The sequence below is a fragment of the Podarcis tiliguerta genome (assembly GCF_965153285.1).
Source record: "Podarcis tiliguerta genome assembly, chromosome: 3".
Classification (NCBI taxonomy): Eukaryota; Metazoa; Chordata; class Lepidosauria; order Squamata; family Lacertidae; genus Podarcis; species Podarcis tiliguerta.
Window position 1 is genome coordinate 6,274,577 of NC_139536.1, and position 25,334 is coordinate 6,299,910.

At 46.5% G+C, this 25,334-nt stretch overlaps 3 protein-coding genes across 6 annotated transcripts in view; all 3 read left to right on the plus strand.

The window, feature by feature from the left end:
* The window catches only part of GATA4 (GATA binding protein 4), a 67,859-nt gene extending 64,134 nt beyond the window's left edge, over positions 1-3,725 (plus strand). The window contains exon 8 of the mRNA XM_083432734.1: positions 121-3,725. The gene's annotated coding sequence lies outside the window, so the exon portion shown is untranslated. The remainder of the gene's footprint in view (positions 1-120) is intronic.
* The window catches only part of BLK (BLK proto-oncogene, Src family tyrosine kinase), an 819,573-nt gene that overhangs the window by 183,138 nt on the left and 611,101 nt on the right, over positions 1-25,334 (plus strand). The window lies entirely within an intron of this gene.
* On the plus strand, positions 7,156-16,157 carry NEIL2 (nei like DNA glycosylase 2). 4 transcript variants are annotated; one of them, XM_083432760.1, is made up of 5 exons: positions 7,156-7,233; positions 9,687-9,826; positions 10,838-11,193; positions 12,301-12,497; positions 15,338-16,157. In XM_083432760.1, exons 2-5 carry the CDS (start codon positions 9,689-9,691, stop codon positions 15,655-15,657), a joined length of 1,011 nt encoding a protein of 336 aa, XP_083288886.1. In that variant the 5' UTR covers positions 7,156-7,233; positions 9,687-9,688; the 3' UTR covers positions 15,658-16,157. The 4 variants fall into 4 exon arrangements, with proteins under 4 accessions (XP_083288886.1, XP_083288885.1, XP_083288887.1 ...); XM_083432759.1 differs by having other exon boundaries at positions 7,174-7,319; XM_083432761.1 differs by having other exon boundaries at positions 7,189-7,233; positions 9,640-9,826.

Here is a 25,334-nt window from a genome sequence, read left to right on the forward strand (position 1 = left end):
AGTGAGCCAGGTAGGGGCAGAGAGCTGCGAGTGCGAGCGCGCCCCCCCCCCCAGATGTTGCGCCCGGTGCGGCTGGCCCCCCCTGCACCCCCCACGCTACGCCACTGCAACTCCCATCAGCCACAGGAGGGCACCACCTTGGCAAACGCTGCCCTAGAGAGCTGCTGCCCATCAGACAATACTAATCTAGATGGACATAAACACCTTTCCAGTTATAGTCTTCAGTTCTGCCTCAAAGAGAACTTTCATCTGGCTCCAAAGTTTGGACGTTTAACTGAGGCCACAAACCTTGTGTGACTCGCCCAGCCGAACCCTGGCTGGCGTTCTTCCTCAGTGGCACTCCCGTCAATCTGAAGGCAGCGTTTGGTTAGCTGGATCTGTTTGTACCCGGCGCTGAAACGACAACGTGGTGGCAAAGGGCTTTCCTGCAGGAACATTTTTAGAAGGCAGACATTTGCTTTTTGCCTAAGGTCCATGCATTTCATAAAGGGCCCACTTACATTTTCTCCAATATTTCAGATGCTAGGGAGTCCAAGATCCCCTGAACCCCTTCTGCCACCAAATGAACATTAACTAAAACACATCGCAGCTTTTGTAAAATCTCTGCCAAACCCTGAGTGCCAGTTTCACGCAGCTCATTCCCCTTCCCTGAAAGAAACAGTCGTTTTTCTGCCATGTTTGTGTGGATGGTAGACATTTGTGAGGGGCATTAAGCTTCATCGTTTACGTTGCTGAGGGCTGTTGTTCTTTCCCTCTAACGTGAACAAATAGCCTTTGCAGCCTCTGTGGCTGTCACACTTGCAAGGATGAACTCATGGTGTAACTTCTTCCCCGCTAAACATTCCAGGAACTGTAGCAGCTGGGGAGGCTGCAAATTATTTACATGTGCAAGCACCTTGTAACAAAAATGGGAAGACCAACCTTCAGACCTCTACACCTTAACAGGAGAACATTGGCTGTCATTTTTGGAATGGAATTAAGACTTATAAACCTGTCGGTATGTTGTCTTTTGGTTAAAAGAAAATAATAAAATAAAATATAGATCCAGTAAAATAAAAGGAGAATTCCCTGGATGCCTAGCTCCAGGTTTGGAGCGAGTACTCTTTGGTGAGAATGCCCCAGCAGAAATTTAAAATCACAAAAGTGTGCAGCGAAGCCAAGCATGGAAACAGAGCCTTTAAAATATCTGCTTCTAAGTTGCTTCCAAAGTCTCCCAATTCCCTTAGCATAGAAAGAGACCATACATTTGGCAAGTCAAAAAATGGTTTACTTACAAACTCTTCAAAGGTCAGATTCATGTGCTTTTCCATACATCAGTCAGAAAACACGGGCAGTCAAACTTAAGATTAGTTCCAAAGTGATGAAGGTTCCTAAAATAATTGTATAGAAACACGAAGATGGCTTGCTTAAGCCATGCGGTCTCCTTACCGGAAGGGTTCACATGATACAAGTGTGGTGGAAAGTGGGAGAACCAAGAGTTTGATAGCCCTTCCTTTGAATGTGAGCAGAGGTGACCTTGTCAAACCTTGCAGGACAGCATATACTGTGGTCTTAATCCTTCCATGCATTAATTCGAGTTGAGCACGCTGATTACAAAACCCAGGGGACAGTGCCAGGGTTTGGCTGCATTTTCATTATTAAAAATAATGTTTTGGATCATTCAGATGCTTCTCTAAGGGAGCCTCCTTTTGTAACATATGCAGAGCATGCCGAGATCTACAGAGACGGAACTGGCACGCGTGTTTCATCCCACAGGGCTGGGGTTTTTTTCTTTTTTAATATAGTACGTTACTCAAAACGTGTGCCCTAAAATTCAGCTGCGCTGAAAATTTATCCTGTGTTCCAGCTCCAGACATTTCCAGAGACTTATTATGGGGTGCAGGAATTGCCCTTGTTCTGACAGCTGGTCTGGGGAGAGGGGTGGTTCCTCCTCCTGGAGAGGAGGCAAAAGACAGGCAGGGACCTGATCCATCGCCAGGGGGAGGTGCCATCCATCAGTTTACAGGTGGAAAGAGATAGCTTTCTGAAATTATGAAAGGGGTAGAAAATCTTGGGTGAAATACTCATGGCTTTTTGCTGTGCATACCTTACTCTCGGGACGCGGGTGGCGGTTCGAATCCCCGCAACAGGGTGAGCTTCCGTTGCTCAGTCTCTGCTCCTGCCAACCTAGCAGTTTGAAAGCATGTCAAAGTGCAAGTAGCTAAATAGGTACCGCTCCGGCAGGAAGGTAAACAGCATTTCTGTGTGCTGCTCTGGTTCGCCAGAAGCGGCTTAGTCATGCTGGCCACATGACCCGGAAGCTGTACGCCGGCTCCCTCGGCCAATAAAGCGAGATGAGCGCCGCAAACCCAGAGTCGGCCACGACTGGACCTAAAGGTCAGGGGTCCCTTTACCTTACTCTCAGGGTGACTGAGGGATTTGTGAGCAGTTTCTTCCCTTCTGCAAAAGAATGTGTTGCACCCTTCAGCCTTGCTATTTGCCTGTGTTTCCCCAAACCTCACAACATTCTCAACTTGGCTTTCCCATTTGCATGAGAAGGTCGGGTACTGTCTATTCTGCAACTGCTCTTTTTTTGGGGGGGGTTGCATGAAATTTTATTAACTTTTAAACAAATCCATGTGGATATTTTTTTTTTATAAAAAAAAAGAAGTATAAAGGGGAAGATTTCCCTTTAAAACAAAATCAGCAGGCACCCTGATCTCCAGCACTTGGTAGCTGGCTTCCCCAGTTTTCTATGCTTCCCCAGTTTTCTATGCCCGGGGTAGATGTCATAAGTAAGGCATTGCAGAGGGTTGGACTAGATGACCCTTCGGGTCCCTTTGAACTCTACAAATCTATGAATCTGTGACTCTTCCCATTGGGCTTTTCTTAAAGATAAATAAATCAGGAAGCTCAGGTAACCAGGTAGGCTGCAGAGCACTAGAGAAATGTCGAATGGGGAAGTGACCCTCCCCGTTGTTTTCATCACTCTGTGCCAAGAAACGCTTCACCTGTTGAATTTCCATGTATTTTACAAAAGAAGTGACAGCCAAATTTCGATGTGTTCTAGGAGCTTAGCTGAGGATGCAAACCTGTGCCTTTACCATGCCAGGCTGCAGCAGGGAGGTCGTATTACGCAAGACTTCCACCATGCTGTAAATAAATAGGTTAACAGACACCCCCTGCAGTTAGAAAACTAGCTTATAAGGGAGAAGGCTGGAGGGGGGTTGTTTTTTCCTGACTTGCTAGTTTTCTACATGCAGGGAGTCTGAAGCATTTGAATATGTGAGCCCCACCTGCAGGTGGAAGCGCTGGAGTCCCGAAACAGGTTGACCACCTCCAAGTCGAACTACTTTGAACTACAAGTTGAACTTCTTTGAACGTAGTTCGCCCTAGTTGGCAGCCCTGGATGGTTAGGCTAGGGGAAATGACCAGCATCTTTGGGTCAATAAACTGGTTGGTAACCTTAAGTGGCATTCATACCATTTCTTTAATAATAACAATAAAAGCAATCCATATTTTTTTAGCGTGATAAGAGTCTGTGGAAAGGTGCCGTTCCAAGAAGATGCTTGCTTGAATGGTTGATGGGAAGGCAGGAGCCCGAACAAGTTTAAGATTATTTAAAGTTATAATATATACGTGTGAATATCTCTCTCTGTATTATGATGCAATATGACTACCGATCTGCATACTGACTTCACCTGTTAGAATGAACGGAAATAAATGGACAGGCATTCATTTCCAAATCGAGAAAGTCTTCCTTCTTCGTCCTTTCGCTTCTCAAAATCTCTTCGTTGCAGCAATGAGGGTGCCAAAAATCTGGAGTTTTGCGCATGCACACACACACACTAGAAAGCAACATTAGAAAGCAACAAAACTTGCTAGTACGTACTGCAACTGCGAGCACATTTGCAATGCGAAGCAAGATCTGATATGGTTTCAAACATTTTGCAGGTTGAAAACTCAGAAGTTCAGCATAGGTACATCATTTATGTTGTTTTGCATGATTCATATCATCATCATCATTTTTATTTTGTATACCGCCTTTCTTTCTTACAATACTCAAGGCGGTTTACAAGCTGAAGAAGCACAAAATGTACATCTTATAACAATCTAATGCAATACAAAAATGTGATAATGAAACATAACTTTGAAGTAAGCAACCTCCATCAAAAAAGTAACATTCAACAATCATTAGAATAGTATAAAATAATAATATCAACATATAAAAGTTAAACAGAAATCCACTCAACAGTCACAACAATATCTAAACTATAATCAATAAAACAACGGCAAACCACAGTACATAAAGCAATACAATACACATTGAGAAGCAGAGAGTGGGGCAAGGCAGGTGGAAGGAGGCCTTGCCTGATGGAGGCTCTCCCCTCACACCACACCACACTATGTAATAATAATAATAATAATAATAATAATAATAATAATAATAATAATAATAATTTATACCCCACCCATCTGGCTGGGCTTCCCCAGCCACTCTGGGCGGCTTGCAACAAAATATTTAAATACAGTAATGCATCAAACATTAAAATCTTCCCTAAACAGGGCTGCCTTCAGATGTCTTCTAAAAGTCTGGTAGTTGTTGTTCTCTTTAACATCTGTATGGTTTTCCATCCCCCATTTTATCCTCGTAATAAACCCAGTGAGGTTAGGCTGAGCAATAGCGATTGGCCTAAGATCACCCAGTGAGCTTCATGGCTGAGTGAGGATCTGAACCCGTATCTCCCAGGTCTTAACTACTACGCCACATTCACTCTCATCATACAATTCATTCTGGCTATTTTGCACGATCTCGTTCATGAAAAGTGGTGGGATTAGCTCGGGGGCCGGATTCCCTCCTGGAAACTAACCAGGGGGTCGCAGGACAGTGGTGGGCGGGGCCTAGCTGCAAAAGTGGGCGGGGCAACATCTTCGACTTGACTTTGTGCAATAGGCTACATTCCAGCTGGTCACAACAGAATTTGAGGAGGGAATGGCCAAGCCCAATGAGGGCTGCGGCTTGGGAAGGATGTATAGCTAGGAGAGCGTCCTGAGGGCCAGATAGGAGGGAGACAGGGGCCTGTTTTAGAAATGAACCAGTTGAAGGAATTCAGAAGGTGAGCCTGTGGAGAGCAGGTGAGCCGGAGGGGACATGAATCATAGATTCTCCAAGGGACAAAGTTTTATGGTCTGGGCAAAGCTTCCAGAACAGGAGGATGTAAAGGAGAGGAAGGCATACAAAAGGGGTGGGCAGTTTTGGTTGTCCATCTTGACTCCACGTCGTCTCCGGACATCCATCAATCTGCCGTAGACACGCAGTATCAGCAATTAGCGACAGGAGCTCCAGAAATAGCTTGTGAAGGATCCAGAGCTCTTGCACACTCTATCAGCAGATATGCACAGCAAAAGATGCACCCAGGAGAGCATTATATAGAAGTTTATTCAGTGTTGATCAGAACAGAGAAAAACCATGACTGCCTGCTAGAGATGTCTGGCAGTGAGTGAGAAACGACGCAACAGAAACATCCTGTGAGACAGGAAATGCGCAGGCTGTGACACAAACATCCTGCTCCCTTTTAAGGTGGAACGGAAATATCCTAACACTCTGCACCTGTTCAGAAAACCCTCTCTCATCACATTCCCTTAAAAGTTCTTTTCCATTTAAAAAAAAAAAAGCAATTTGCACATGCTCAGAATCCCATGGGTATTTTTAAAAGCACCTTTCTCCCACGCGGGGCAGGGGGAATGCTCTGTGCGTGCTCAGAGGCACAAAGCCCAAAGTGCTAAAGTGTTGTTGTTTAGTCGTTTAGTCGTGTCCGACTCTTTGTGACCCCATGGACCAGAGCACGCCAGGCATTCCTGTCTTCCACTGCCTCCCACAGTTTGGTCAAACTCATGCTGGTAGCTTCGAGAACACTGTCCCACCATCTCGTCCTCTGTCGTCCCCTTCTCCTTGTGCCCTCCATCTTTCCCAACATCAGGGTCTTTTCCAGGGAGTCTTCTCTTCTCATGAGGCGGCCAAAGGATTGGAGCCTCAGCTTCAGGATCTGTCCTTCCAGTGAGTACTCACGGCTGATTTCCTTAAGAATGGAGAGGTTTGATCTTCTTGCAGTCCATGGGACTCTCAAGAGTCTCCTCCAGCACCAGAATTCAAAAGCATCCATTCTTCGGCGATCAGCCTTCTTTATGGTCCAGCTCTCACTTCCATACATCACTACTGGAAAAACCATAGCTTTAACTATATGGGCCTTTGTCAGCAAGGTGATGTCTCTGCTTTTTAGGATGCTGTCTAGGTTTGTCATTGCTTTTCTCCCAAGAAGCAGGCGTCTTGTGACTGCTGTCGCCATCTGCAGTGATCATGGAGCCAAAGAAAGTAAAATCTCTCACTGCCTCCATCTCTTCCCCTTCTATTTGCCAGGAGGTGATGGGACCAGTGGCCAAGATCTTCGTTTTTTTGATGTTGACCTTCAGACCATATTTTGCGCTCTCCTCTTTCACCCTCAATAAAAGGTTCTTTAATTCCTCCTCACTTTCTGCCATCAAGGTTGTGCCATCTGCATCTCTGAGGTTGTTGATATTTCTTCTGGCAATCTTAATTCCGGCTAGGGATTCATCCGGCCCAGCCTTTCGCATGATGAATTCTGCATGTAAGTTAAATAAGCAGGGAGACAATATACAGCCTTGTCATACTCCTTTCCCAATTTTGAACCAATCAGCTGTTCCATATCCAGTTCTAACTGTAGCTTCTTGTCCCAGAGGCAGACAAATGGGGTGAGCAGTTTTGGTTGTTTTGCACTCTGCACATGTTCAGAAAACCCTCTCTCACCACATTCCCTTAAAAGTTCTTTTCCTTAAAAAAAAAAAAAAAGCAATTTGCACATGCTCAGAATCCCTTGAACCTTGGATATTTTCAAAAGCACCTTTCTCCCACGCGGGGCGGGGGGAACGCTCTGTGCGTGCTCAGAGGCACAAAGCCCAAAGTGATAAAGTGCTTTTTTGGAAACCAAGAGGACAACAACCCTTGAAGGGACTTGTCCTGAGCTCTAGGTGGCATTTTGGGAGAAATCATCTGCTCATAGACATCACCATGAACAGCTGCGAGGAGAGAGCGGAGCCCAAAAGAGGTGAGGCGGGGAAGGCAGGGCGCTCTGACATCGATAGCTCCGGAGACGCGCAGTTCGGCGCTCTGCTGAGTTGGTCTGCCGGATCAGCTGCTTTGAGAAAGTGCGAAAGGAGTTTCGCATCCCTGGAGAGGTACGGAGTCCGGATTCCTCTCCGCAAAAATGCCATGATCAGAACGCAGAAGCCTAAAAAGAGAGAGAGAGCCAGAGAGAAACCAGGTTGGCTGAGCACGCGGAGCGTTCACACGTTCACTTGCTTCCCGCTGATGCGCGTGGCGGCTCTGACACGCGGGGTGCACGTGTGCACGGCTTCCATTGTGTTTGCGGGGGGTGGGGGTGCTAACTGACCTCTGCAGCCGTAGAGGGGTGTGAACACGTACACGTGTTGGACGCGGAAGCTTTGCGGACGTAGTATCCATGCCAGAGCTTGATTACGAAATCGGAGGAGATGATAGGATAATAGAATTGCAGTGTTAGAAGGGACCCTGAGAATCATTTATAGTCCAATTTCCTGCAATACAGGAATATGTCAGCCGCGCGAGCTTCACCGCTTGTTTTTTTAAAAACTCAACCACAAAAGTGTAGGCGCTGCTGCACCAAAAGGTAGATTTCTTGCAAATGTGAAACAGGTTGCACCTGTCAGAGTGTCAGTTGCAAAAAGAATGAAACCGTTAAAATCAACTTTTAAAAAGTGAGAAACTTAAAGCGGATTGAGACACCACATCAACATTCCAAATGCCTGGGTAGTAAAGGTAAAGGTACCCCTGCCCGTACGGGCCAGTCTTGACAGACTCTAGGGTTGTGCGCTCATCTCACTCTATAGGCCGGGAGCCAGCGCTGTCCGCAGACACTTCCAGGTCACGTGGCCAGCGTAACAAGCTGCATCTTGCAAGCCAGCGCAGCACACGGAACGCTGTTTACCTTCCCGCTGGTAAGCGGTCCCTATTTATCTACTTGCACCCGGAGGTGCTTTCGAACTGCTAGGTTGGCAGGCGCTGGGACCGAACGGCAGGAGCGCACCCCGCCGCAGGGATTCGAACTGCTGACCATGCGATCGGCAAGTCCTAGGCGCTGAGGCTTTAACCCACAGCGCCACCCGCGTCCCAGCGCCACCCGTGTCCCTGGGTAGTCTCCTGGAAACCAAAATGGTTTTAACAAGTGCTGAACAGAGTACAGTGAAGGCACCTGCTGGTTATCAATCGGCAAGGAGTTCCAAAGTGTAGGCGCTGCTGCACCAAAAGGTAGATTTCTTGCAAATGTGAAACAGGTTGCACCTGTCAGAGTGTCAGTTCCTACAGCTGAAGATGCTCAGAAAGCAGGACCCAGGCCAGAATGAGCAGCCTTACAAAACGTACTTTAATGGGCAGCAGACAGAAGGCCAAGAACATCTGCAAAATTGCCATTTCTGGCGGTTGGAGGATGGATGGCGGCTAACAGATTGAGGTTGAATCCTGACAAGACAGAAGTACTGTTTTGGGGGGACAGGAGGCGGGCAGGTGTGGAGGACTCCCTGGTCCTGAATGGGGTAACTGTGCCCCTGAAGGACCAGGTGCGCAGCCTGGGAGTCATTTTGGACTCATAGCTGTCCATGGCGGCGCAGGTCAATTCTGTGTCCAGGGCAGCTGTTTACCAGCTCCATCTGCTATGCAGGCTGAGACCCTCCCTGCCTGCGGACTGTCTCGCCAGAGTGGTGCATGCTCTGGTTATCTCTTGCTTGGACTACTGCAACATGCTCTACGTGGGGCTACCTTTGAAGGTGACCCGGAAACTACAACTAATCCAGAATGCAGCAGCTAGATTGGTGACTGGGAGTGGCCGCTGAGACCATATAACACCGGTCCTGAAAGACCTACATTGGCTCCCAGTACATTTCCGAATACATTTCAAAGTGTCGGTGCTGACCCTTAAATCCCTAAACGGCCTTGGCCCAGTATACCTGAAGGAGCGTCTCCACCCCCATTGTTCAACCTGGACACTGAGGACTCTCCTTCCTTGCAAGTTTTTAAACAGAGGTTGGATGGCCATCTGTTATGGGCGCTTTAGCTGAGGTTCCTGCATTGCGGGGGTTGGACTAGATGACCCTTGGTCCCCTTCCAACGCTATAATTCTGCGATCCTATTATTCTTTATATTCCACAATTTTTTGTGCCTGTACATCATGGGTAGGCAAACTAAAGTCCAGCGGCCTTCTAAATCCGGCCCGGGAATCAGCGTGTTTTTACATGAGTAGACTGTGCCCCTTTATTTAAAATGCATCTCTGGGTTACTTGTGGGGCCTGCCTGGTGTTTTACATGAGTAGAATTTGTACTTTTATTTAAAATGCATCTCTGGGTTATTTGTGGGGCATAGAATCCATTCATTCCTCCCCCCCCCCAAAAAAAAATATATAGTTCAGCCCCCCACAAGGTCTGAGGGACAGTGGACTGGCCCCCTACTGAAACATTTTGCTGAAAAAGTACAGGCTTGGAGTTGGCCCTGTCGGTGGAAAGTCCATTGCACAAGAGCTGTGTCTTTGAGTGCTTAACTTGGCCCCTTTCAGCTTCAGGGACCCGGCAGCCACCCCCTAACTTTCTCCCTCTCCTGCAGCGATGCCCGAGGGCCCGACTGTGAAGAGGTTCCAGCTTCAGTGCTCCCCATTTGTGGGGCAGGCCGTGACCAAAGTAGGGGGAAGCACGAAGCAGATGAACCCGGATGATCTGAAGGGGCTGGTGCTGCGGGACACTCAGGTGAGTCTCCCACCCATTTGGCTCCCCCAAAGACCTTGTGTACAGTGGTACCTCTGGATGCGAACAGGATCCGTTCCGGAGGCCCGTTCACAACCTGAAAGGAACACAACCCGGGTCGCCGCGGAGCGTAACCTGAAAACGCTCAACCTGAAGCACAACGCTCAACCTGAAGCACAACCTAAAGCACTTCCGGCGGGAAGGTGAACGGCGTTTCCGTGCGCTGCTCTGGTTCTCCAGAGTCAGCCAGGACTGGACCTAATGGTCAGGGGTCCCTTTCCCATTACATAACTCAAAGCATCATCTTGAGCTTGGCCTAATTAAAACTTAATACAGTACATGCTAATTTCAGAGGATTTAGAAACACCCAATACCAATGTCAAAGAAGCTTATCTTTAGTACCTGTTGACGTGCCCAACAGCTTAAAAACACATTGGGTGTGCCAACCTAGTTTTAATACTCCAAGCATTAATTAAATTCTAGCACCCACTTGATTCCAGAAATTTAGGTCAAGTCTAGTGCCCACCAACTTACAGCAATATTATTATTTTTTTCCCTTTCTTTTTTTTTAAAAAAATATTTTTTATTAAGAATTTCAACATAAACAAACGCCGGCTCCCTCGGCCTGAAAGCGAGATGAGCGCCGCAACCCCATAGTCGCCTATGACTGGACTTAACCGTCCAGGGGTCCTTTACCTCACCTTTTTTTTACCTAAATTGATCCACAAAAATAAAAGCAATAATCAATGTACTGTACTATAAAATAAATAAGGCAGTATTGCAGATGATAAAAATTATCATCCACACAGTCACAAATGAACCGAAAAGGCCTCGGAAACAAAAACACAAAATAAATAGCAAAAACAAAAGCACCCAACTTAATCTGTTCCGGAAGTCCGTTTGACTTCCAAAACGTTTGAAAACCAAGGCGCAGCTTCTGAAATTTTACATCTTTATGATGAATACAGTGTGGAACAGAAAACAATGCCTTCTGATATCCCCGATTTTTTTCAGGTCCATGGGAAGAATTTGTTCCTGGCTTTTGGTGGAGTTCAGGAAGCAGCGCCCAGCAGCGAGGGCTCGTCTACAGAACCTTCCAAACCCGGGTCGAGCAGCCAGGGGATGGGCCTTGGCAGAGGCAGTCCCATTCTCCAGAGTTGGGAAGGAGGCAAGGCCGTCTCGGGGGGTCCGCAGCACCCCCTGCAGGAGGAGCGTGAAGCTGATTTGCCGTCATTTATGGACGACGCTGCCAGACCCCCTTGGAAATGGCTACGATTCCACTTTTGGCTGTATGGGAGCGTCCGTGCCAATGAGTTTGCAAGGGCCAACAAGGCTAATAAAAGAGGGGACTGGAAAGATCCGGTTCCCAGGTACGAATTTGATAAGTGCTACGCTGTGCAGATGCCACGAAAAAATCGGCCCAGGCAGCTTCCTGTTTGCACAGAGTTTGCACAGAATCCAAGTGTTAGCCTACAGTGACATGGATTTCAAGCACTGGCAAATAGACCAAGGCAGCAGTTTATACTTTTTCTAAACTAGAGGTGCAGAACCTTTGGTTCACGGGCTAATCTTTTTGCAAAAACATGTCCAGCCACCCATCAGCTGATTGGCTGGCTCAGGGCCAGATTTAGGGTTGTGCAGGCAGTTCCCCTTACCAGGCATCAAGCTAAGATGGCACAGAACAACAACAACAACATTGATATGAGTACCTACTGAGAAGATCCACAAAAATGTAACTTTACCAAAAAGAAATATTGTGTAAATAGGAAATATTTAGGTATGGGGGCACAAAATTTCCTCCTTGCTCAGGGTGCCATATTACCAAAATCCGCCCCATCTGGCTTGGACTTCTAATTTAAGCAAGCAGGTGGGCCAGAGGACAGAGGAGTCTGTACAGTGTGTCCTCTCTCCTGTTGCAGGAGAGTCCTCTCTCCTGTGCAGCTGCTTCAAAGAGCGCTTTTGTGGAGCTCTTTAAGAGTCCCTGGGTTCTGTTTTGAGCCTCTGCAGGCTCTTTGAAGCAGTCTCCCCGCCTCTTTCAAACATTGGCTGGGCGGGGTGGAGTTGAGGGGAGGATGCTTCAGTCTGCAATTTTGCAAAGCCCTTTTCTAAGCATCACTGAGCAATGCTAAAAGGAAGGGTATGTTGCTTCAAAGAGTGCTTTTGCAAAGGGGTTTCAGACAGGTCCCCTTTGACGCAGACAGCAGAGCAGGGGGAATTGTCTTAAAACCCCTTTGCAAACAGTAGAGGGATTACCAACAGCCCAATGTCTGCCTAATACTTGGAGACGCTGCACGTGGGATTTGGAAAGATGAGTGGAGCCACCCACCTGTCAATCATCTGACACCAATTGATTGACATGCAGGTTGTCCCTGCTTCTCAGATTTGGCCAGATCACAATAAGACTCTGGAGCATAGAGACCAAAATGTTTCCCCACCCCTATTCTAAGATAATAAGATATTCTTCGTTCGACTTTCAGGCTGGTTCTGCATTTTGATGGAGGGGGCTTTCTCGTCTTTTATAACTGCCAGATTCATAGCTGTTCTTCTCCTACCGCTGAGCCGGCTACTGACATCCTGAGCTTGGAGTTTGATCAGGAACGTGCTTTGGAGGCCCTGTGCAAAGCTGTACCTGTGTGCCACACCCTCCTGGACCAAAGATATTTCTCAGGGCTTGGTATGTATCGGGTTGTACAGTATCTCTTTAGTTTTCTTCCCAGTACAGTGGTACTTTGGTTCTCAAACGTAATCCGTTCCAGAAGTCCATTCCAAAACCAAAGCATTCTGAAACCAAGGCACACTTTCCCATAGAAAGTAATGCAAAATGGATTCATCTGTTCCAGACTTTTAAAAACAATCCCTAAAACAGCAATTTAACATGAATTTTACTATCTAAGGAGACCATTGATCCATAAAAGGAAAGCAATAAAAAATGTACAGTGGTACCTCGGGTTACAGACATTTCAGGTTACAGACGCTTCAGGTTACAGACTCCGCTAACCCAGAAATAGTACCTCGGGTTAAGAACTTTGCTTCAGGATGAGAACAGAAATCATGTACCGGTGGCGCAGCAGCAGCGGGAGGCCCCCTTAGCTAAAGTGGTACCTCAGGTTAAGAACAGTTTCAGGTTAAGAACAGTGGTGAAGGTCCTGTGTGAGTGTCTGGAGGCGGTTACCGGATGGATGGCGGCTAACACATTGAGGTTGAATCCTGACAAGACAGAAGTACTGTTTTGAGGAGAAAGGAGGCGGACAGGTGTGGAGGACTCCCTGGTCCTGCATGGGGGAACTGTGCCCCTGAAGGACCAGGTGCGCAGCCTGGGAGTCATTTTGGACTCATAGCTGTCCATGGAGGCGCAGGTCAATTCTGTGTCCAGGGCAGCTGTTTACCAGCTCCATCTGCTATGCAGGCTGAGACCCTCCCTGCCTGCGGACTGTCTCGCCAGAGTGGCGCATGCTCTGGTTATCTCTTGCTTGGACTACTGCAACATGCTCTACGTGCGGCTACCTTTGAAGGTGACCCGGAAACTACAACTAATCCAGAATGCAGCAGCTAGACTGGTGACTGGGAGTGGCCTCTGAGACCATATAACACCGGTCCTGAAAGACCTCCATTGGCTCCCAGTACATTTCCGAATACATTTCAAAGTGTCGGTGCTGACCCTTAAATCCCTAAACGGCCTTGGCCCAGTATACCTGAAGGAGCGTCTCCACCCCCATTGTTCAACCTGGACACTGAGGTCCAATGCCAAGGGCATTCTGGCAGTTCCCTCACTGCAAGAAGCCAAGTTACAGGGAACCAGGCAGAGGGCCTTCTCGGTAGTGGCACCTGCCCTGTGGAACACCCTCCCACCAGATGTCAAAGAGAAAACCAACTACCAGACTTTTAGAAGACATCTGAAGGCAGCCCTGTTTAGCGAAGCTTTTAATGTTTAACAGACCACTGTATTGTAATACTTTGTTGGAAGCCACCCAGATGGGCGGGGTATAAATTATTATTATTATTATTATTATTATTATTATTATTATTATTATCAGCTGCCCACACCAAGCCTCTGAAGAGGCAACCATCTACCAACTTGCTAGGGTGCTTGTTCCGTCCTGAGGAGAGTGTGTGACGTGATACAGTTTTCATAACTGCCTATAACTAAGCATAGAAGCGTAGTAATCGTACCACTCTATTCTGCCTTGGTCAGACCACACCTGGAATACTGTGTCCAGTTCTGGGCACCACAATTTAAGAAGGATGTTGACAAGCTGGAATGTGTGCAGAGGAGAGCGACTAAGATGATCAAGGGTCTGGAAGCCAAGCCTTATAAGGAATGGTTGAAGGAGCTGGGTATGTTTAGCCTGGAAAAAAAGGAGATATGATAGCCATATTCAAATGTCTAAACCAGGGGTCATCAGCTCCATCTGGTATGTAGGCTGAGACCCTACCTGCCCATGGACTGTGTCGCCAGAGTGGTGCATGCTCTGGTTATCTCCCGCTTGGACTATTGCAATGTGTTTTATGTGGGGCTACCTTTGAAGGTGACCTGGAAACTACAACTAGCAGCTAGACTGGTGACTGGGAGTGGCCGCTGAGACAATATAACACTGGTCCTGAAAGACCTCCATTGGCTCCCAGTACTTTTCCAAGCACAATTCAAAGTGTTGGTGCTGAACTTTAAAGCCCTAAACAGCCTCATCCTAGTATACCTGAAGGAGCGTCTCCACCCCCATCATTCAGCCTGGACACTGAGGTCCAGCTCCAAGGGTCTTCTGGTGGTTCCCTCCCTGCAAGAAGTGAGGTTACAGGGAACCAGGCAGAGGGCCTTCTTGGTAGTGGCGCCCGCCCTGTGGAACTCTCTCATCAGATGTCAAAGAAATAAACAACTATCAGACTTTTAGAAGACATCTGAAGGCAGCCCTGTTTAGGGAGGCTTTTAATATTGGATGAATCATTGTATTTTAATATTCTGCTGGAAACCGCCCAGAGTGGCTGAGGAAACCAAGTTAGATGAGCAGGGTATAAATAATATACTATTATCATTAACATTTTGTCTTTTGGGGGGGACGTATCTCTTCGCCTACTATACCCAGTAAAAAGGCTTCTGTTTTTTTTTAACCAAAGTGTTTTTAACCATTTTCTTTGACTCATTATACAGTGGTACCTCGGGTTAAGAACTTAATTCGTTCCAGAGGTCCGTTCTTAATCTGAAACTGTTCTTAACCTGAAGTACCACTTTAGCTAATGAGGCCTCCCACTGCTGCTGCCGTCGCACGATTTCTGTTCTCATCCTAAAGCAAAGTTCTTAACCCGAGGTACTATTTCTGGGTTAGCGGAGTCTGTAACCCGAAGCGTCTGTAACCCAAGGTACCACTGTATATCATTTCCCAGAAAACCTTTACCTCTTTACAAGTCCACCACATATGGTAAAAGATACCTTCCTTTTCTTTACACTCACTAGATCTTGTCCTATACATTTTAGCAAGTTTTGATGTTGTTAAATGCCCGGTTTTAAACATTTCATCCCAGGGAATATCATTAAGAACGAGGCCCTGTACTTAGCGAAGATCCATCCGCTCTCCCTCGGATCCCTCCTGCCACTCCCGGTACTCAGGTCTCTGCTTGACCATGCTGTTCGCTTCACCTCAGAATGGTTCATCAACAAGCAGCAGAGAGGGAGGCAACACTGGCAGATCTACCAGAAAGAGAGATGCCCTGAAGGGCACCAGGTGAGGAAAGAAGCCTTTGGTCCTCCAGATGGACTGAGAAGACTTACCTGGTGGTGTCCCCAGTGCCAGCCTCAAGTTGGTCAGGAAGAGGATGAGGACCTTTCTACTCGCGGCAGTTGAAGGGTTAAGCCTCTCTGCCCCCGGTTGGATTGCGCTAGGATGCTAAAATTTGAAGAGAGAACAGTGCGGGGTGGGCGGGCATATGCCCACGATTGCTATGGAGAAGCCACCCAAACCATAACCATTTCCACCCTGGTTTTAATACTGACGAGTACTTACCAAGCGGCTAGTCCTCATCGTATTGTGGCATTCATGTCCCCAGTCCTCGCTTGGGTGATGGTGGGGTGTTGTTGTTGTTTGAAATGTGGCCTTGGGCCACGTTAAGCGTGAGCCGGACCACAGTTAAATGAAAGATGTTGGACTAACAAAAACGGAGACAGCTGTTGAACTTTGAGTTTCTCAGTCTGAAAGACAGATTTTTCAGTTAGTATAGCAGCCAAGGCTGTTGCAATAGACAGCAGAAGTTTAGCATTCTGCCTCTTTGGAGAATGAGAGCCCCATATAGATGTTGAGAAGTTCCTGGTTTCTGTATTAAAGTTTTATTCGTTCCTTGACAGAAATGCTTCTCGTGCGTGTTTCTTCCAAGGGTCAGGGGGCTGTGACTAAGGCTCTTAGAAGTGTTTCACTGCAAGTGAGCAGACTGCAATTCTCAGGCTCGTTTGAGGGGAAGCTATGGCCTTTCAAGTGGCATTTATTATTACTATTATTATTATTATTATTATTATTACTATTATTATTATTTATTCCCCACCACTCTGGCTGGCATTGAAAACCTCCTGATATAGGGCTGCCTTCAGATGCCTTCTAAAAGTTGTGCAATTATCTCCTTGACATATTATTATTTTTTAATAATAATAATAATAATAATAAGCCCTGATGTGAGTTCACAGTGCAGAGACAACCTTATTCCTCATCCTCAATCAGCAGACCAAACGAAACCCTAGGAGAAGGGAGACATTTCGTGTGGGTGGGCATGCTGGCCTCACAGAACAAAATTGTAGAAACAGAGAATTGTAGACTTGGAAGGGACACCAAGGATCACCCAACCCCCTGCAATGCACTTATATGTGGCTAACCATTTGTGGGATGCTCTCCCCAAGGAAGTTTGCCTGGCGCCTTCATTATACACCTTTAAGCGCCGGGGCGGGGGGGAGAGGTTCCTCTTTAACCAGACCTTTGGTTGACTGACATTCAATGCCCTTTTAAAATGTGTCGGGGATGGGGGAATAATTGGGCGGTTCTTGTTTTTATTTGGATTGTGCATTTGGCATTTCTATATTGCGATTTTATCCCGTGAGCCGCCCTGAGACCTGCAGGTTTGGCGGGGGGCTACAGATTTAATAAATAATGATATAGTGGACTCTCAGGTTGCGAACTTGATCCGTGTGGGATGCATGTTCACAACCCACAGCGTCCGCAACCTGCAGCGCCGCATAGGCAAACGCGCAGGTTGTGATTCGGCGCTTCTGCGCATGAACAAAGCGCAATTTAGTGGTGCTGCGCATGCGCGAGCGCCGAAACCCGGAAGTAACCCACTCCGGTGCTTTTGGGTTGGGCGCAGTGTGCAACCCAAAACACACAACCTGAAGCACCTGTAACCGAGGTATGACAATAATAATAATACACATTTGCACCTCGCTCTCTCACTCACAAATACCCCAAAATGGATAAAAAGTGGGGAGGAGGAAGAAACATGGTTAGAAATCCATATATATATAGCCACCAAATTCCTAAGGGCCGCCCAATGTCTATGGACTGTGGGCCAACTAACCCCAGTGTAACAGAAGAAGGAAGACCTCGTGATGTATGGAGCAGAACTTGTTGCCCAGGGAAAGGTCGAATGGTTTGAAGAATTGGGATTTTGTGATTGTATCAGAATGCAAGGAAATGCTGAAGGCTTGAGCTACCTGGAAAAAAACCAAGGGCTTGGGTTTGTCGAACTTTGTTCTTAAAAGAAGAATGTGGGTGGTTGGGTTTGTGTGTGCGAGAGAGCTCAAGATGTCCTGTTCAGCCTAGGCAGAGCAGGGAGGAGATTCTTCTGTTGCAACAGAGATCTACCTAGGACTTTGCAAAGCCAAGAATGGATGACACAGACCGCTTAAGAGAGGAGCTCCAGAAAATGAAGCGGGATCTCAGACGGCTAGAGCGAGTATGGCGACGGACTTGTGACGGAGCCTCAAGAGCATCTTATAGGACGCTTATGAAAGCCTATGAGATGGCTATGAAAGCTGCTAAGAAATCTTACTTTGCAGCTTCCATTGCATCCGCTAGCTCTCGCCCGGCACAACGTTTTAGAATAATTAGGTCAATAACGTCCTTAGGAGGTCAACCAAATTTAAGCACAAATTCGACCCACAGCTGTGAGGCATTCGCGAGCTTTTTTGCGGAGAAAGTCCTAATGCTCCGCCGTGACCTCCCTGCCCATTTAGATACAGTGACTGAACTGGAGGCCCCTCGACTGACTTCAGATCCAGTGTTGGACCATTTCAATTGGATACTCCCTACTGATGTGGATAGATTCCTCCAAGTTGGTAGGCCCACCACCTGCCTCCTTGATCCGTGCCCGTCTTGGCTGATTAGGGAGTGTCCAGATGTTGCGCAGACCCCCCTGGTTGAAATTATCAATTTGTCCCTTGAGACGGGGACATTCCCAGGGGAACTGAAGGAAGCAGTGGTGTATCCCCTCTTAAAGAAAACTTCATTAGATCCCTTAGACCTATCCAATTACCGCCCAGTTTCAAATCTTCCATACCTGGGTAAGGTAATTGAGAGAGCGGTTGCTGAACAGCTTGGTAGGTTTCTGGAGGAAACATCGGCATTAGATCCATTTCAGTCCGGTTTCCGTCCTGGTTTTGGGACGGAGACGGCTCTGGTTGCCCTAACAGATGATCTCCGTAGACAACTGGATCGAGGCGTGTTAGGACTGCTGATCTTTTTAGATTTGTCAGCAGCCTTTGACATGGTCGATCATGATCTTCTGGACCACTGCCTCGCAGACGTGGGGATACAGGGCATAGCCCGTAACTGGTTGTGCTCTTTTATCTCTGGTCGGGGACAGAGGGTGGCACTAGGGAGGGAAATGTCGCTGCGCCACTCCTTGGTGTGTGGAGTGCCGCAGGGCGCAATTCTCTCCCTGATGCTTTTTAAAATCTTTATGCACCCCCTTGCCCAGATTATCCGGAGCTTTGGGCTGGGCTGTCACCAATATGCTGATGACACTCAGCTCTATCTGCTGATTGATGGCCACACTGACTCGGCCCCGAACACACTGACCAGATGCTTGGAAGCTGTGGCTGGATGGTTTCATGGGAGCCAATTGAAACGAAATCCTTCGAAGACAGGGGTCCTATGGCTAGGTCGGGATGGCATGGGGATGAGGAACCAACTCCCTTCTCTTGCGGGGGCCCAATTAGTGCCATTGCCTTCCGTTAAGAGTTTGGGTGTAATCCTTGACGCCTCCCTTTCCATGGAGGTGCAAGTTACAGTAACAGCCAAGGCGACATTTTTCCACCTTCGCCGCATCAAGCAATTGGTCCCTTACCTTTCCCGTCCCGACCTGGCCACAGTGATCCATGCGACAGTCATCTCCAGGCTTGACTACTGTAATTCGCTCTACGCGGGGCTGCCCTTGAAGCTGTCCCAGAAACTCCAGCGGGTGCAGAATGGTGCAGCGAGGCTCCTCACAGGGTCTCTGCCATGGGAGCATATTCACCCAGTGCTTTTCAAGCTGCACTGGCTCCCGGTGGAGTACAGGGTCAGATTTAAGGTGCTGCTTTTGACCTTTAAAGCCCTTCACGGCCTAGGACCCTTGTACCTACGGGACCGCCTCTCCTGGTATGCCCCACGGAGAGCCTCAAGGTCCATAAATAACAACACCCTAGTGGTCCCAGGCCCTAAGGAAGTTAGATTGGCTTCAACCAGAGCCAGGGCCTTTTCAACTCTGGCTCCGGCCTGGTGGAACGCTCTGCCTCATGAGACCAGGGCCCTGCAGGATCTGATTTCTTTCCGCAGGGCCTGTAAGACAGAGTTGTTCCGCCTGGCCTTTGGCTTGGAGCCAATTTGATTCCCTCCCTCCCTCTCTTTCTTTTTTCTTTTCCTTCTCCTCCTGCGATGAGGCTACATTTTAATATTTTAATGTTCCATTATTTTAATGTTGTATTTTATTTTTGTTTTTAAGTTGTAATCATTCATCTTGTTTTTATTATTGCTTGTAAGCCGCTCTGAGCCTGGCCTTGGCTGGGGAGGGCGGGGTATAAATAAATTATTATTATTATTATTATTATTATTATTATTATTATTATGAGAGTTTTGTAGTTTATAAGTAGTCTACACACCCTGTACATCTGCAAAACAATTGATACTGATACATTGGAAGGACAAAAATATTTTCTCTTTTGATTGATGGATAGATGACATGGGAATTCTTGCAACCGATGAACGGATTGCTTTTGGAGGAAGATTACGCATGGACAAATTTAATGAACGTATTTATTGAAACCATCGTGAGTCATGCATCAATGTCTATTTGAGGGAAACAACAAGTTCATCCATCTACATATATGTTACATAGTTCTGTAATCTTAATTATATTTTGTTGTCATATAGAATCATAGAAACATAGAATGGCAAAGCTGGAAGGGACCCCAGTCTGGTCCATCCCTCTGCGATGCAGGAATCTCATCTAAAGCATCAATGACAGATCATATTGTTGTTTTCCCCAATTGTTTTTATCAAATATTTTCTTGAGTTACGGAAGTACATGCATCGCCTCTACTTTCATATCATAAAGTCCTTTCTACAGTTATATTCGATATGAGACTTCAGTACCAGCCAGATGGGTGGGGTATAATTAATATATTATTATTATTATTATTATTATTATTATTATTATTATTAGTATTAGTATTATTAGAGAACAGATCATATGGTTCTTGTTGTTTTCCTCTACCTTTTAAAATGTCTTTATGCATTCTATTTATTTATTTTTTAGCTCGCGGTTAGATTCTTAACGAAATAAATCAATAAATGGGATCTGCCAAATCGTGCATCATCAGGAAGTCTCCCAAAATTTGCTTGTGCTTCTCTTTCGCTACCCAAAAGTTTGCTGTGCAAGCTGTGCCACACACTTGCTCTGCCCCACACCACAGGCGGGTGTGGCTGGCACTGTCCTCATGCTCACCTATGCAAAGAACAGGGAGGGTTGTTTGAAGTTGAACATGTGTAGCAACCAACCACCTGCGCAAAGCTAAAAAGCTGCGCTTACTGTTCCATCTGGCTTGGCCTCTGATGCCAACTGCCGCTGGCATGCCGCCCTCGGAAAGTTGCTCAGGAAGGAACGGGGTCATAGCTGTCAACTTACAGAATTGAAAATAAGGGACCAGCAGCCCTGAAAATAAGGGATCAGCAGCCAAAATAAGGGGTTTTGCTTGATTTATACATAAGTCCGGCACTGATGGAGCCATTCTGCTTTTGCTGCGACTGACTGTGTTTTGCAGGGGGTTGGACTAGATGATCCTAAGGGTCTACAACTCCGACCAAAGAAGAGTGGCAGACAAAACTGATGAACGACGTCGAGATGGCAAAGCTTACAGGCAGAATTAGAAACCAGGAAGAGGACCTCTTTAATAAAGAATGGGGAAAGTTTATAATTTATTTGAAGAGCTATTGTAAAGAGTTACATACATTGGTAGGATTGCCAGAAAACTTGTAGTAAAAATTTGAACTATGGATGGACAAATGATTTATAAAAATAGAGTGATGAAGGGGACGCAGAGGGGGAAATCACTACATTAAGATGCTGCACTGGTTGGAGGGGATGCTAAGCAGTAGTCGGGCTGCCGTTCTCATGGCGTGAGGAGTTCCATCGGCCCTTCCCCGCCCGAGAGCGAGGGAGGGAGGGAGACTCTCACCCATGCCGCCCGGGAGCCCAGCATGAGGTTGTTGTGGCGTGGCAGCGGCCGCTGAAGCACCACCCTTCTGCATGCAAGTCTCGCAAGAGAGGGGCTGCCTGCCTGCCCGCCGCCACCTGTCTCCTCACGACGCGCCCCTGATCTGAGGGGGAAAAAGGAGAGACGGAGACGAGGCAGCTCGTGCGGACGCTCTCTCTCGCGGCGGAGGACCCCAATCCGCTGCTTCCCTCCTGAGCTGGGCGAGCATGAAACCCGGGAAATTTAAGGGACATCATCAATAAGGGACGGGAGTGGGACACGGCGCTGGGATAAGGGAGTTTCCCGCCAAATAAGGGATGGCTGACAGCTATGAACGGGGTTGATAATCCTTCCCCACTCCAGACCTACAGCACCCTAAACCCCTTTCCAATGTGGCCAGGGTTAAAATCTAACGGAGAATTCTGCTGGTGGAAGTAGTCAGATGAGTTCCTCTGCAAGATAAGGGGAGGGAGAAGAGAAGCATAACTACGGCAACAACTATTTGATTTTTAGAAGACATCTGAAAGCAGCCCTGTTTAGGGAAGTTTTTAATGTTTGATCTTTTATCATGTTTTTAATATCATGTTGGGAGCTGCCCAGAGTGGCTAGGGAGAGCGTGCTGGGGTCTGTTACCTTTACCTTATATCATAAAGATCCTACTGTCTCTGCTGTGCCTCATTTCCAACAAAGACTCGAGCTGAGTACCTGGAACCTCTAAAACACTGGTGGTGAAGCCATGGCAAGCGTGCCAGAGTGGGCACTCTGAGCACTCTGTTGGCATACACACCACTGGTCAAACGCCCCCTAGAGTTCTGCCCGGACACTGAGGTCCAGCACTGAGGGCCTTCTGGCGGTTCCCTCCCTGCGAGAAGCCAAGTTACAGGGAACCAGGCAGAGGGCCTTCTTGGTGGTGGCACCCGCCCTGTGGAACGCCCTCCCACCAGATGTCAAAGAGAAAAATAACTACCGAACTTTTAGAAGGCATCTAAAGGTAGTCCTGCTTAGGGAAGTTTTTAATGTTTAATAGACTATTGTATTTTAATATTCTGTTGGAAGCCACCCAGAGTGGCTGGGGAAACCCAGCCAGATGGGCGGGGTATAAATAATAAATTATTATTATTATTATTTAGAGTCTCCGACGCAGCTTTGAGTTGGTATCGCTTCCTTGATTGTGCTCTGCCCGCAGTGGTGTTTGGTTGAGATGCGGGCCCGCCAATCAGGTGTTTCGTTTGTGCATTTCTCCTCAAAAAGGTCAACAACTTTGGTCAATCCTCCCAAAAAACTCTCAACAACTCTATGATAAATAAGTGGGTTTTGGGTTGCAGTTTGGGCATTCGATCTCAAAAAGGTTCGCCACCACTGCCCTAGAATCTTGCACCACTTGGGAGACTGAGGTGGTATGCAACATTATGTTCACTTCTGGACAGCTCTTCCTTTAGCTGGAGCTGACCCTCTCAGGTGGGCACCATTACCATTCTAAGAGAACGAAGGAGAAGTTCCCGGTGAGCTCTGGCACCTTCTGGAAAAATATCACTGCTCCTAAGAACACAACCTGTGTTGGAAGACACAATAACTACCCACTCTGGAAGAATGGCAGATGAAGGTGATGGACTATATGGAATTAGCAGAAATGACCGGCAGAATCCGAGACCAAGGAGAAGAGTTGGTGGAAGAAGATTGGAAGAAATTTAAAGATTATTTACAGAAACAATGTAAAATTAATGAATGATGGAATGATGTTGGATTGAGGCTAAGGGGTTTTTAGCAATAATGTTTGAAAGACTAGGAAAAAATGGAATGTTAATAGAGGGAAAGGTAAAGTTAAAATATTAAGACCAAAATTAAGATAAAGGTAAAGAGGGAAAGGATTTGCTGAACAAACAATTGAACTGGAATACAAAGGGGGGAGGTGTGGGGAAGTCCGAGAAACAAGCTAATGTAAGATATGTTCTGAAAGATGGAATTGTTTTTAATTGTTGTTATTTCTTGTATTTTTTCTTGTATTTTTTTTCCTTTTTTCTGTTTGTCTTCTTTGTTACTTTGTGAAAATCTTAATAAAATATTATATATATAAAAAAAGAACACAACCTGTGTTTAGTTCTTGGTTGTAATGCGCCCTGCGGGGCAGATGCTTATCACTAAACACCTGTAAAATGTCAAAAGCAGGAAAAATTTGTTCGTGCTCTCTTTTGTTGCCAGGATTCTAGTTTTTCTCTGTCTTGAGGGCATATTCCCTGTTGTTTTAAAAAGAAAAATCCCCAAATGGTGGTCTCGAGACTCCAATCTTTAAAAAAAGAAGAGAAAGGTTTTCGAAAGATGCTTGCATAATCTTTTTATCTGCAAGAGGAGCTCAGCAAGTTTGCAATTTAGGAAACTCCCTGGAACTGAACATCTTGTTCTGTGCTCTCTCTGAAGCCTGAAGGTTGCCCTTAACTTTTTGTCAGAGCAGACTAATTGAAGTTAGCAGCCACAATTATCTTAGGGCCGTTAATATCAACAGGAACACTATGAGTAAAAGTTAGTTGCAGCAACCCAATATGCTCTTGTCGTAGAACAGAACTTTAACTCGACTCCGCAGAGTTGTAGCTTCAGTTCTTAACAATCCTGTTGTGTAGACTATTTTTTTCTTTTAATAATAATAATAATAATAATAATAATAATAATAATAATAATAATAAATAATAATAATACAAATATCACCACCCATCTTTTAAATACGAAGAGGCCAGGCTTCTTTGCGGGCAGAAAACTCGCAACCTACTTTGGCGATTAGAAGAGGTAAATTAAAGTAAGTCTGTTGAAACCAGGGTGTTGCAAGCTTGCAAGCATTTATCTATGGTGCAAAAAAAATGTGACCCAGCAGGTCCAGTAGGCAGTGAATAAGAAAATGTGTGTCTAAAGTGCAGGACTCTCAGGAAGAGGGACCCTTTCCCCATTATCTGCTGGCTAAGAGGGAATTGAGCATAGCCAACTGTTCCTGCAGTGCTGGCCAGTGTTAATCCTCCAGGAAGAACCATAGCAACCTCCCCTTAAATGGAAAATGGGTTACAACTCCCATCAACCCCAGCCAGAGTGGCTACTGTTGTTGGCATCCGAGAGACAATGGAGTATGCCGCTGGGGGTGAAGTGAAACTGTTGCATTAGCTGCACTGATGTGACCTCTCCGAGGCACAAACCTGGGCAATGTGCTTAAGGTCCTGGGCTGCCAAGAAAACAAGACTCCTTTCTCTCAGCCAGCGATCACCTGCTCAATCACCTGTCCCGGGAATGGAAGATTTGAGTCTGGGCAATAGTTGGCCATGATGGCCAGGTCCAAAAATGGTTTTGTTAAGAACCGGTTTAATAAAGGTGACTGGGAAGACTCACAGAGGAAGCATTCACTACCCCACAAAGCCCATTGCCCAGCCTTGCCTGGCTTGTTTTTATGAGCCAGGATGGGCAAGGATCAAGGAGATAGGTGGTTGGTTTCACTCGTCCAAGCAGCCTGTCCACATCCTCGGAGGTAACAGTTTGCAATTGATCCCATGCAACTTGACTAGGCAGTGCTCCAGTACTCTCTGGCTGTGGCCCTGCTCCCTCTTTCCGAATCTGAGTGACTTTATCTGCAAAAAAAAAAACCCTTGCAAAATCATTGCAGGAGATCTTGGGATCCTCCCCAGATCCCTATGGCAAAGGTGGTTCTGTTAATATTATGAACCATCTAGTACCAGGAAGAATGGATGAAATTTAATGACTACTTAGTTAAATAGTTTAAGTTAAATTAATTAGAAAAAGCTTGCAAATACTGGATAGGCTCAGGATTTAAATATG